The sequence below is a fragment of the Lontra canadensis genome, unplaced genomic scaffold, assembly GCF_010015895.1.
Source record: "Lontra canadensis isolate GAN:19392208 unplaced genomic scaffold, GSC_riverotter_1.0 scaffold197, whole genome shotgun sequence".
Lineage (NCBI taxonomy): Eukaryota > Metazoa > Chordata > Mammalia > Carnivora > Mustelidae > Lontra > Lontra canadensis.
This window is the reverse complement of record NW_022631191.1, coordinates 1,067,182-1,081,385: the sequence shown is the minus strand read 5'-3', so window position 1 is coordinate 1,081,385 and position 14,204 is coordinate 1,067,182. Positions and strand designations below refer to the sequence as shown.

General features: G+C 38.4%; 1 protein-coding gene across 13 annotated transcripts in view; it reads right to left on the bottom strand.

Moving 5' to 3' along the window:
• Positions 1-14,204, bottom strand: part of HUWE1 (HECT, UBA and WWE domain containing E3 ubiquitin protein ligase 1) — a 168,916-nt gene that overhangs the window by 90,632 nt on the left and 64,080 nt on the right. For all 13 annotated transcript variants that reach the window (XM_032847995.1, XM_032847997.1, XM_032847994.1 and 10 more), the window contains 12 exons: positions 13,692-13,769; positions 12,632-12,679; positions 12,484-12,552; positions 11,895-11,994; positions 10,472-10,572; positions 9,830-9,980; positions 9,567-9,694; positions 8,782-8,922; positions 8,464-8,569; positions 6,186-6,320; positions 5,568-5,669; positions 5,014-5,094 (listed from right to left, as the gene is read on the bottom strand). In XM_032847995.1, coding sequence (XP_032703886.1) covers positions 5,014-5,094; positions 5,568-5,669; positions 6,186-6,320; positions 8,464-8,569; positions 8,782-8,922; positions 9,567-9,694; positions 9,830-9,980; positions 10,472-10,572; positions 11,895-11,994; positions 12,484-12,552; positions 12,632-12,679; positions 13,692-13,769 — 1,240 coding nt within the window. The remainder of the gene's footprint in view (positions 1-5,013; positions 5,095-5,567; positions 5,670-6,185; positions 6,321-8,463; positions 8,570-8,781; positions 8,923-9,566; positions 9,695-9,829; positions 9,981-10,471; positions 10,573-11,894; positions 11,995-12,483; positions 12,553-12,631; positions 12,680-13,691; positions 13,770-14,204) is intronic.

The window sequence follows — 14,204 nt, the reverse complement described above, 5'->3', positions numbered from 1 at the left end:
GAATATATTGCTGCTCAGATATCACATATTACAATTAAAGTCTGATGTCTCAACTCATACCAAGGCGGCCACACAGGAAACTCATTTTTACGCCATAGCTACTAATTTGTTCACACTTCTCAAATAAGCTCAGATATTACTCCCTGACTCAGCTCAATTAGACCTCCAGTGATTACAGTCTCTAGATCCTTAAACCGGGGCTCAGTGCCATAGCATCCAATGCTACTGGCCGTGGCCCAAACTCTAGCATACCAGTGTGATCTTTGCACTGTCTTCCATTAGCATCATGGTCAATGGGAATCCATACAAAGGAGTAAACACTCCCTCTCTGAATGGCAAATTCATTTTATTGAGCCACTGCCCCAATCTGCTGGTATAAGGTACTATTCCCTCACAAAGATTTAATGTTATACAACCATGTTCTTGGTTTATCCTTCCTGCCACGCTACTGCTGGCAGTTAATATAGGTCTCACTAAATGTTAGTCCCCTTTTAGCTTCCAAATTAACGTTGACTCTCATGGGGGTACACATTTTATTCGTTCAGTCTGGGCACCGGCAATAAAAACAAGGCATCATCTGGAACTTTTGATTTGTCTTATCATCTGCAGACAGCAGACCTAACATAAAAACATAATAGCCTACTTAAGGGCATGCTCTTAAATTAAAAAAAAATGGACAATGGTCTCCTAAATGGGTCTCTCTTTTAACTACTTTATCTTAGTTATCCTGAACTCTCAACCTTTTAAGTCACATGCCATCCTAACAAAATATAACAAGGACCTTCCTATTCTTCTTCTAGTCATGAAACGAATGCCTGCCATGTATGAATCTATAATACCCAAAGAGAGTCTCTTCTCACTTAAAGACACTGCCTCCTTTTTGTACTTGGTACAACCTATGCTAGATTGGTACCGCCATTTAGAGTGGGTTACAGAATGGGATCCACTGAAAATTGAGGTCTTTTGCCCTTTCAGACTATTCTGTATGCCACAAAGGTGGTCTCTGCTAAAGTTTTTTCCCAATATAATAGTTTTAAAGGTTCACTAACTGGAGTTCCCTCTTTGTAAGAAATGTAAGTCTTGCTTGTTCCCACACCTATAATTTTTTGCTTCTTCTAAAAAGGAAAGGAAGATCTTAAATTAGTTCTCAGTACTAATATTCTTAAATATGGATGCTAGCTCTGGATCCACCCTATTACAGCCCTAATTACAGAGCGAATAAATGGAAAGCCACTACAGGACCTGGGATAACAATGCCTGTGACTTCCATAAATAAATGGACACCTCCATCATGCCAAGCCTGTAGATCCCAACAGGTCTGAAAATATTATGGAACACTCTGGTTCTGGTTGGCCTAGCAATGCCAGATTTGGCTCATGGCCTGCATCTGGGAGTCTACAATTCCAACTCAGTGCCAAACTCCTTGGACTCCTTTATGTCCATGTTGTGACCTCGACTGTTTGGGGATATTCAATCAGTCCACAGTTCCCTGTAAGAAATTACTCTGTAATTCCTAGAGATGAAGAATACTGAAAATCACTTCTGTAATTATTTCTCAAATGTATGAAACCTTCCATCAAAGTTATGGGGTTGGGTCAGGACTCCCACGAACCCAGTATCCTAGAGGATGATGTCAGCACAATCGGTGGTCCCAGCCTCCATGATAACAGCCCCAAATGTTTAACTGCCCCTGTAATGCGTGGCCACATCACTCATCACAATTCCAATGGCCCCATCAGCTGACTTTTCCTTAATCTGACAGTCTCACACTTCACTTTCCATTATTCCACCATCACTGCATCAACACTGCCCATCTTCCTCAACCTGAAAGACAATATTTATATAATGGTAACAGAGAATGTCACCTGAGCACTAAAACTCTAGCAATGTTAACAGGTGCCCAGGTTCAGGCAATTAGTTATACAAACAACTCTTGTCCCCTGGAAGGTCTTCAACATTCATACTGACTATCTGTCACCCCCCTGATTAAGCAGTCCGTAACAACCATCATGGTGTTGGCATTAGCTAATCTAGGAACAGAGCACAAGCTCAGGGAATATGGACTTAAACAGGAAGTGAGACAAGAAAAGGTAGCTGGGGAACTTAGAAAAGGAATACAGTTGGGTATAAAAGTGGGGTAGAAGAGTCAGAGGTTGAATTTGGGAAGAGTCAGAATCCTTATTTGGTTGGTTTTAGCACAGAATTGTTGTAGCAGGAAAGCACAACCTCACCAGGTATTTCCTTACTGACTTCTTCGTGCCCTTCCTAGCCTTCTCCACCAATCCAGAGTCTAGACGATGATGCCCTTCTTGCGGAGACTGTTTTGCCCTCCCATGTCTGCCATGATATAATTTGGCACTAGAAACTCCACCTTCCAGCCCCCTTGGGCTACTGGATCTCCTAGGACACAACTCCTATTCAGCAAGGTCATACACTCTACTCCACCAACTGCTCCCTTCTAGTCCATACACCCTGACCTGTGTCCTATGGGTATTTAGTATCCAGGTACCCTAGATCAAACTAGAATGTCTAGCTTGTTGATCAATTCTTGCCACAAAAGGGAACACTGGGCCATCTTTTTATCTTTTATACTGGGCTGCATCACCATCTTTGGTATAATGGGCACAAGATTAGGTGTTTTTAATTCTGTGACATAGACGCATCTTATAGAGGCTACCCAAACAATGGCACAACTCCCAGCCAATCATAAACCCAAGAGCTCAAGCCTTAGAAGCCCTTAATGAGGAACAAAGCAGTCTAGCTGCTATAATTAGTAAAAAGATTGGGGGTGCCTGAGTGGCTCAGTTGGTTAAGCGTCCAACTCTTGGTTTCAGCTCAGGTCACGATCTTGAGAGCCATGGGATCAAGCCTTGCATTGGGCTCCGCACCCAGTGCAGAGTCAGCTTGAGATCTGTTCCCCCTTCCCTCCCCATTCCAGCTTCCACTTGAGCAAGTGTGCACTCTCTCTCTCTCTCTAAAATAAATAAACTCTTAAAACAGATGAGTATTAAACTACTGTCACTTTAAGGAAGCGTTTGTGCCTTAGGGGACTTCCTTCTGAAGGTGGGTCAAACATACAAGTAAGGTATCCAGAAGAATTAAAATAAAAGAACACGGGGCACATGGGTGGCTCGGTGGAGTAAAGCCTCCACCTTCGGCTCAGGTCATGATCCCAGGGTTCTGGGATCGAGCCCTACATCGGGCTCTCTGCTCAGCAGGGAGCCTGCTTCCTCCTCTCTCTCTGCCTGCTTCTCTGCCTACTTGTGATCTCTGTTAAATAAATAAATAAAATCTTAAAAAACAACAACAACAACAACAAAATAAAGAGCCAACTACATTAAAAAAATGTGCCAGCAGATTCTTAGAACCCCATTAATTTCTTTTCCTGGCTGTCTCCTTCTGGCTAGAGTGAAAGGCTCTACACGATCATTTATGGAGCTATAATAATAATAATTGCTGGCCTAATTATTTTGAGTTGGCTTTGCAAATTTGGTCCCTCTCAAATACAAGTTATTTACAGGAAACCAGAAAGGTTATTATGCTAATTTAAATAGCAGGGATGAAGTACAAGACTCTACAGAAGAATTCTGACCTCCAATATGTTTGCTTTAGTGCTCTAAGTCTCATTTCTGGCTTCCTGTGTCATTCTGAAGGCTTACCTGCTCCCTGCCTCCACCCCATAAGCATACATGTCCTCTTGCTGCCTTCTTTAAACTTTCCCTTTGTAAGATGCCTGTGTACTTGCTTTTCTCTGTTTTGGGGCTTTCTCCCAGAGAGAGCCATCCTTCTTCCCTGCACCGTAACTTGAGACTTCTCCACCTGTATAAGAAATCTTTGATTTTACTAAAGAACTGCTTCCATGAGTTCTGCCATATGAACCTAACCTTGGAAGGGTGTCTCTCCATGTCAAGATGGAGTTGCTATAGTATAAGGGAATACTTCCTCACCCTGATAAAGAGGAACAAAACCTTCTGCTAACCTCAAATTTAATGGTGAAATACTGAATGCTTTCCCCTGAGTTCAGGAATAAAGCAAAAAGGCCCATTCTCACCACTTCTATTTGGCATTGTATTGGAAATCTTTGCCAATGCAGTAAGACATAAAAAGCAAAATGATTATTAAAAAAAGAACTACTTGTAGGTGAGAAACCTATATAGAGTATCTTAAGAAATTAAGCACAAAGCAATTATGAACTTCTAAGTGAATTTAGCAAGGTCACAGGATACAAACTTAAAATATAAAACCCCAAATTTGTTTTAGCAAGGGACTAAGTACCTAAATTGTAGTAGCCAAAACTACTACCTCCAGATACCCCGAAGTATTAAAACACATGTGTTACTGGTACAAGGAGGTTTTGTCTATTTCTACACTTCCCACTACATTCCTTTAGTTTTAAGGAGAATTCTAGACACTGATGTAACTCACTGTCCTGAATATGTATGGCACCCAATAAATGAAAAAAAAATGAAGTTTTAACAACAGGCAATACACAGAATACTACCAAAATAAAATTGCACAGGCATTTTTACAAATAATTACAAACAAACCACAGCTTCCCCAACTGAATTTTCTACAGTGAGAAACTATTTTCTATACTATAGTTTGTGGGGGGTCTGTCATTCAATTCTAAGAATGGAAACCATTCTGATTGAATTTTCCAGACCAAGATGAGGGACTAACCATTGAATTAAGACATGCTTCTTATCACACTTGCAATGTTAAGTATAGCACAAATGTATATTACTTATCACAAATGATGTATAATATACTTCTTACAGAAAGTATATTTGATATTCAAAAAATGGGTATTTGAAACTGAATTCTGACCTTTCTCTATTTCATCATCAACTAGAAAGATACATAACACAGTGGACAAATGTGGACAGTAAAATCCTATAAGGATATAAAATACAGGATATGAAATAAAATCCTATAAGGATATAAAATATAAAATACACAGAGAACTCTGCCAGGTTATTCCAGCTTGGTATAACCAACTATAATGCCACTTACCGAGGAGGAAGAGTGATGGGCCATAGTATTCTGCATTACTGATGATGTGCTTCAGGGAGGTAGGGAGAGAACCATCCATCACTAAGAGAAAAGAAAAGTGAACATCAAAGAGAGTATGATCAGCCCAGAAGTAGTTTGATAGGTAGAGATGATGGAACAATGTATTATATATACCACCACTGTGGTAAACATCCTGTGTTGATTCCAGTCTAATGGTTTCTACTTAGCTCCTCCTATTTTATTATTTATTCCTTGTCCATGAAATAGCCTCTTAACAGTAGGTCAAAGAACAAAAGAATACAGACATAGACAAAGTGGAGTAGCAGGCTGGAAGTGAGCACAGAGTCAAAAGCTGAAAAAGGAAAAAAATAGGTGAATCATTATGAAAATAGCTAGCAAATCCTTAGGTCTAGGAAAAGTGACACTAAAAGACTAAAAGCATGGCATGCCTTTTCTTAAGCCTGTCTTATAAAACAAGAGTAGCATCAGTATCAAAAGAACTAATCTTTGGAGAGAGTCAAACATCCTTCAAGAAAGAATCTAAAATCAAATACCATGTCGTATGCCATCTGAGAAAGCTGGGTCTTGAATGGCCTTCTTGAGGAAATTCAACATGGATTTGAGAAGTGCTGCTCTTTGTGGAATACACTGGACTCCTGGCAAGAGAGAAAGATGGAGGATTATACTGAGTTCACCATCACCACAATGAGTAGGCACATAAAACAAATTTTTAAGAGAAGCATATACACTGTATCAACACCAGCAGACACTCGAAATGAGATCTCTGGATGTTGGGAAGAGTACTTACTTACTAAGCTTTAAAAATGGGGAAAATAAATCACCAAGGGCTACACAAAACTAATACTAAAAGGAAAAGACTGAAGTAAAAGTGCAAGTAAAAAGATTAACTCTGGGAGCCTCAGTTTCTGTTTTAGATATTACCTGCTGACATGGGTGCTTTGATAAAATAATCAACATGTGAACAGTTGTAAAACTATGAAATGCTATGAAATAAATGTTAATATGAGAAAATGGATACCAAAATGGCAAAGTAACATGCATAGTCCTAAGAAGCAAACCTCCAAATGTATCACTAAAGCTGTTCCCAAAGCACCTCCTTGACTAGTTTAGTAATTCATTGTGAAAGACTGTGTATCTATTTGTCTACCCACCAGGACGAGGGCCAGGGCCAGAGCCAGAGGAGATGCTAGTGCTGCTGCTAGAACTTGATGCCCTTAATTCAACATCTAGCCGGTGCTCCACAGAGATGGATGAGCCTGGACTACTTTCCATAGTCACATCTGTAACTAAAGTAAAAGTTATGATAAAAAAACTTGTTAGAATAAAGCACCGCCAAAAGAATGAGAATTTTTTTCCCATTAAGGTGAGATAAATGATACAAAAAATGGTGACAGATGATATCGAAACTCAAAATAAAAATGTAAGCTTTCCACAAATAGAGAAATATTTAACAGCACTAGTTATTTAAGAAATGCAAGTTAAAAACAATCCTTCAAAAGAAATCCCCTTCAATATTTCTCATCCACCAAATGTGGGAGGAGAAACAATGGTAAGTAAAACATGCAATTTCACACACTACTGGTGGGTAGCAGACTATGGGTAAAGCTTTTTCTAATTTTAATGAAGTACAAAATACATAATTACTTCTTACAATTTATAAAATATAATACAGTTCCTACAGTATTAAACCACTGTTTACACTGGAAATACTTTCTTCCAACCTTTTTATACATACACAAACATACATACTTGTGCCTACTTATATAAAGGCAGCACAAACACAGTTTTGTAACCCTTTTATAGAATATAAAGTTTCCTCTACAAATACATCAGAATCACCTGGATTAGTTATTAAAAATGTGGATTTCCTGGGATGCCTGAGTGGCTCAGTTGTTTAAGAGTCCAACTCTTGTTTTCAGCTCAGGTCACGATCTTCAGGGTTATGGGGTCATACCCCAAGTAGGGCTCTGCACTCCGCAGGGAGCCTGCTTGAGATTCTCTCTCTCCCTCTCCTGTCCCCACCCACCAACTTATACATGCTCTCTCTAAATAAATAAAATCTTTAAAAAAAATTTTAAAGTGTGGATCTTTCTGGTCTTCACTTACACACTTCTGAATCAAACATTGCAGATGAGGTCTATAACTTTTTAAAAATTTTATTTATTTTGAGAGAGAGAACATGAGAGCACAAGTCAGGGTGTGGGGGGAGGGAGAGAGAATCTCAAGCAGACTCCACAATGAACACAGAACCTGATGTGGGCCTCAATCTCAGGATACTGAGATCATGACCTGAACTGAAATTAAGAGTTGGACGCTTAACCAACTGAGCCACCCAGGTGCACCTGAGATCTACATCTTCAGCAAGCACTTCAATTTATTCTTATGCATATTCAAGTTTGATAACACCTGATTTATAATAAACAATGAGGCTTTTAAATAGTCTTCTATTTAGTAGATGTCACATTTTAATCAACACTCTGGGATCTCACCCATTAACTCAAATGCCAGCTTGCCCACAATAAACCAGAGACAGAAACTGGGTAAAGGAGTTTCTAGGGGCAACAATGCATGTAAATAACTGTGTTCAGGAAAGATAACAGAAAAAAAGTACAGCATCCTATGGGTACTGAGTGTTAAGAATGAAACCATTATGAATTCTGGTACCTTTATCATAAGCATGATAACAGTTTCATGTAATGACATCCTGGGTCATCAAAGTAAGAATCTGAATTCTAAGAAAGCTGTTTTGGGGAATGGTTTTTTGCTTTTATTACTATTACTATGAATTATGCATGGGGGGCAGGGAGAGTATTAAAAAAAAAAAGGACACACATGATGATGCACCCAAAGATTAAGAATATCTGGTTATCTAGCTTTTTGACTTTATGATTTAAAATATGTTCCCTATTCAAGAACTTCTTCACTCTCCTCTTCCTTCTCAAAATAACCTGATAGTTTCCATTTTAGAGTCTACACTCTCCTTATCTTTCTCAAACACATTATTTAAACACCTACGATATATCAGGCACTGCTGAAGATAGAGCAGTGAACAAAACAGTATCCTGATCTCATGGAGCTTACATTTTAGTGGGAATAGGAAGATAATGAACCAATATTTAGAAAACAACTATTAAGTCTTGAAATAAAACAGATTAACATCCCACAGAGTGACTGCAGCGCTCTACTGCAGCTCTACCATCTGCTTCACTTTCCACTGCTATTCCCAACAACTTGTGCCTCCTCCTTTTATAATTATCCTCATGAAAAATATACAAATTACTTATGTAGAAAAATACTGTTTTGTTGCTGAAAATACACACTCAACTCACTTGTGCACTTTGGAATTTATGAGGAGGAAGAATGAAAATTGGGGCTGGATGATAAGAAAATGCCAAGCACAAAAATACTGACTTAGTAACTGTTAATTACCATCCATATCAGTTTCCATTTCTTCTCCTTCTTGTGTAGTACTGGGTCTCTGGATCTTTGGCTTGATCACAAATGGACATTCTTTCCGACACAAATCTACTTCATGCTACAATCAAGGGAAAAGTAGTAAGAAAATCCTACATATATACCAGGAGTTAAAAATAATTATAATGAAAGAATGTCACAGGCAGATTATAAAATTGGTTTCTAAAAACAGAAAAGGGCTAAGATGGCTCTTTAGCGTTATTAGGATACTTCCTAGGTTCATCTCTTACTGGCTGGGTATGTCTATGCCAAGTACTCCTTGTATAATAATACCTCGAGTCTATAAATGAAGATAGAAAGTCCACTATGGGATTGAAAAGCTGCCATGTCCAGGTTGGTGATGAGGTCAACCACTCTAACAGCTCTGGTGACAAATGTTATCTGGTCTTGTTCATCGCCAAGAAATTTTATAACCTATTGAGGAGAGAAAAAAAAGACAAAGCCAATCAAAAGAAGAGACACAAAACTGTGAATAATGTATTCTTTTGGAAACAAGCAATCTAGGGTCTCAAGGAGGCAAGTACTGTGTGGGAGAAAAAAAGTAGGTATCTGTCAAATGACAGCTCTATTACTTCTGGGACTCAACCTCCTGAGATAATGGGGACATAAAATTACTTTTCAGGTTTAAATAAAATATTCAGGGAGAAAAAAGCTGGTGTCCATTGTCAAGCACAAAGTAAAACCAATGTACCTTAATAGCACAATTTACAAAGTACCTTTACATATATTTTCTTCGGGGTAACAGCCCAAGGTCATGGTAAGATATGGCTAGTCTTGACTAGTACCTGGAGAGTACCTGGAGCCTCCTGACTCTCAGACCATGCTACACTATGATCAATTCTTAAAAATTAAGCTGCACTTAAAAGTTGTTAATGAGATAGATAACTAGAATACCAAACTAGAAAAATAGAGAATAACATTTTCTGGGTAAGCTTCCTTATGCTATCTGCTCTCACTGTTAACCGTTCCAAACTTGTAACTCTACACCTGCTCTTAGTTGATTTCCCCACAGATGTATTAAAAAAAACCCCAAAAAACCAAACAAAAAAACAAGGCACCTTCAATAAGGCTTCCATCATTCCACAGGAGACCAAGGCTTCACCACCAGCATCGTAGCTGGCCAGATGGTATAAAAAAGAGAAGAGAGCAGTGGCAAACTGGTGAGGGTATGGATCCATGGAAGGATCTATATGGGAAGTTGGGAGAGACAGAAAAAAAGCAAGCTCAGAATTTGATGTTAAGAGGGCAAGATGTTAAACAAAGACTGATAAAACCAAGGTTGAAGTTCCTGCTAGCTAAAAGAATCATCATCAAAACTTACCAATCATGGCTTGGATACAGTTCCGCACAAGTACAGGCAAAAATCCATGGTAAGAGGCAGTTCCAGTACAGTCAATAATACTGCTGAGTTTGGGAGTTCTCTCCAAATGGACAATTGATGTTAATGTTCGTAAAGAAGCAGCTTTAATCTCCTACGAAAACAGAAGGTAAACATGTGATATATTAAATAAGTTGATGACTGGGGGCACCTGGGTGGCTCAGTCAGGTAAGCATCCAACTCTTGATTTCCACTCGGGTCATGATCTCATGGCTGTGAGATTGAGTCCTGTGCTCAGTACAGAGTCAGCTTGAGATCTTCTCCCTCTGCCCCTTCCCCCACACACTCTAAAATAAAATTTAATAAATCTTAAAAAAAAAAGGGTAGATGATTGAACCATGTTGCTAATATCCAGAACTCAAAATTAAGGTCATTCTACTGATAATGGTTTGGGGTAGATGGAGGTCTGTTGAGAATAACATTGAAAATCCAGCCCTTAACTTTGTAGCTAAATATTCAAAGAGGAAGACGTAAAACAACTAAACTCCCCTCTTGGAGCTCATTCTAAACCCCTGGGAGAAACCAAAAGGGAAATAAACAAAATACACAGGAGCCTGACATACACATTAGAATATTAGTACTTACCATAAGCTGCTTATCTGTTATCTGAAGGACATCTACCAACTCCTCTATCAACCCATTATATAAGATACTGTTTGCGGACTCCTGCAAGGCATTGGAATACACTGCAAAAGGAGAAATAAACACTTTAGGCAAGAAGGCAGTGGTCAAGCCACTGCCCAATGACAAACCTTTGGCACCTACTGATTCTGGGAAAAGATTCCCTTCCAACCAGCATTGGAGGGCAGAATCACTGAATTTTGGAAGATTGATCAAATAGGGTGATAAGCCTTAAATGTCCTCCAAATTGACAGATTCTCCTATTATTAGTACTGGTAGTCATGAGCAAAGATTTTTGGGAATGGAAGTATGAAGAGAAAGTGACGAGCTAATTTTTTATAGTATTACTACTTGATAAACTATTATGCCTTTCATATAGACTTTACATGAAGACTAGTCTCTTCATGTGATACTTCTGATTTTCATTGGAAACACTTATATAGGCTGTAAAGAACAGAATTTTGGACTACTGCAGACTAAGTCAGAAACTTGTAAATGACACTATGGAGTAAAAGTTGAGATTGAGAATGCGTATAATCCACTTTCAATGAATCCCACACAGACGTAATAGTAGACATGGTCTCCTGAAGTGCAACTAATGGATTTGAGCACATTCATTTAGTTAAACAAACATGTATCCATTAATGTGCCAGAAGTTATGCATGGTATGAGTACAAAAAGAAGAGTATGAATTTCACTTCAAGAACTCATAGTTTAAAAGAGGAGAAAAACAAGTAACATAACGAAAGCTGGTAATATTAACAGCAGCTACCACTTCATACCTTCTAAGTGCCTAGCCTGTGCTAGGTGCTTTATAGGTTTTCATTTAATCCTTGTATCAGTCTATAAGTTAAGTGCTATCCCAATATTAAATGAAGAAACAGGCCAAAAGCATAAACATGTAGCACTAATCATCTGCAGAATCCGGATGAGAGCCCAGGACTGATTCCAAAACCAATGTCCTTTCCATTCTACCACTCTGAAGTAAAAGTAAAATGCACAGTATTGACTTCTTAATTAATATCTTCTAACTTCAAAATTGTACTACTGATAGGACAGAAGAGGAAGATGAAATGGCAAAAAGACGAATAGGGGCTAGGAGAGAAGACTACCTGAACATCCATCTAAAAGAAAAAGGGCCAAAATCAAGACTAAATCCAGGCAATACATCTGTTAAGTATTATACTGCTTTCTAATACAACATTAACAAGCTCAAGAATGATGAATATAGTGAACATCAGAAATGCAGGCAATTTTACAAATTAATTTGCCACCTAGATAACTACAATTAAGCCTCACAGCAACAAAGACACAGATGAAGCTCAAAGGAAAGCATGTCTAAATTGCCTAATCAGGGCCTGTTATTTATAGTGTTATAGTCTCTTACCTAGTATAGATATTGCATGCAGCCTGGCTTGAACAGCCTGCAATCGTTTCCTGTGATTAGAAAAGCCATGGGCCAGCCGTATGTGTGTAAATAACAGCATCTGCAGGAATAGAAGACCTAAATTAGGAAACCAGTGAAAACAGAGAACGTACTTTCTAATGGCTAAATCTTACCTACTGGGTTATTTGGTAAAACGGTATAGTGATAGTTCTTGGCAACAAGCTGAAGACATTCGGCAAGAGTTCTGATTGTTATTATCAAATCAAATATTTTATCACCGTAAGAATGACCAGAAAAAACACAACTAAATGTTTTCTCCTTCATATGTAAAGTGTTGAGATACTAACACTCCATTTTGCATGATGAGTAAAGCAGCTTATGTCTTTCTCAATTCTCATAAAAACCCAACTAGGAAGTGAGCAGGTGTTGGCTTCATAAAAGATGAGGAAACTAAGGCTCAGAGGCTAATTTACCCATGATCGATCTGACTCTCTCCTTTCTGATATGCTGTCTCCCAGCCCAACAATTACCATTAGTCTACATGGATGACAATCCACACCCTTTAGATAAATATTAGGACCTATCATACCTGCTTGTCCTTAGGAATGCTGTACATTTTGGTAAGCGATTCCATGATTTCAGAAGGGCTTTCTGAAATCTACATTAGAAAAAAAATTGGTTAGGAACAAAAAGTAAACTGAATGTTAAACTGGCCAACAGTCAAAGATTCCTCTTACCTTGTCAAGTTGCTCTATGTGAATATAATGTAGTGTGTTACTAGTTGTCTGAAATTAAAAAGATAGAGTTGTCAGAAGTCAATGTTAATACCTTAGCTTCCCTTTCCATAAGACTAAAAGAGAGCTGTCTGAATACTAAGATGTCACCCTAGGTTGAAGCCTAACTGAATGCTCTTAAAATTAAGGTAACTTTAGAGTCCCCCAAAATACCCATTTTATATACAGAATATTCTCAAAAAAGCTTCTTTGAAGACAACAGTATCAAAATATAATGCACACAGTCAGACACAATATTCTTTCTTATCCCTTTTAAAAGTTCTATTTTTTAATTGAAGTATAATTAACATACACTGCTGTATTTGTTTCAAGTGTACAGTATAATGATTCAACACTTCACACATTACTCGATGCTCATCATGGTAAGGGTTACTTTTAATCCCCTTTATTATTTAACCCCCCCACCCACCTCCACTCCAGCAACCACCAGTTTGTTCTCTGTATTGTCTGTTTTGTCTCTTTTCTCTTCCTTATTCTTTTTTTAAACCTAACTTAATTCCCACAACCTCTGTAATTCATAGCAAAGACCAAATCCATGAAAATGGCTTCCACTCTAGATATGCACTACAGCTGTTTTCAGGGCACCATTGATCTAGAAATTATGCTATAGGTAGAAAAAAATCTATTCACTAAGCTACTTATATACAAAACTGAATTTTAGTACCTCCTCAAAGAATATGGAATGACTAGATAATTGAAGCAGGACCTTGTAAGCAATATACAGACTTCTTACAAACTGGCTAAGTAGAGAAAAATGCACAAGTCATGGCAATGCCTCACAGGGGAGTCCTGTCTTTCAGCAGCTCCAACATAAGTAAGATCCAAACTTATCAGAGCTGGGCATACAATGAATAGTTATTTCTGAGAAGGTACTAGGTATGTTTAATTTGGGAGGGCAGCAATGAAGCTCAAAACCATCCCTTCATTTAACTAAGGAGTCCCAGAAGTCAACCCCAGTTACAGTACATCATAGACTCTATCAGAACAAGTCAATGAGACTCACCCTTTTCTCGATTTTGACCTCGGCCCCAGGGTCTGCATAGAATTCAAAGTGTAGTGTAGTTGCACTGGGTGGGTATTTCTGTGTATAAAGCACATAAAAGATTCAGATACTGTCTTCTCCTCAAATCTTCCTCCGAAGTCCTAACCATCTGTCCAATTCATTGTAGCAGCAGAATAAACAGTGTAGTCAGCAGCTACAGTGCCTTCACCCCTCGTCTTAGCAGAGCTCAGATATCTTATAACACAAAATCAGAAGGATGGCGACCAGACCTCCAAAAGCCTTCACGTTTCTTACTTATAAGTTATCAGTTGCCCTTTCTTTCAAGAGATAGAATTAAGTCAGAATTAGACTGTGGCTATTCTCAAGAGGAAAAGGACAGGCAAGTCTGCCAAGCAATAATGAATAAGAATCCAAGAAAGGATGGAGAACAAATACAAGGGTCTAAGTACCAACTTGGAAGTGGAAAAGAACATTTTTATGGAAACTTTAGTGTACATCATCACCTTTTGAAAT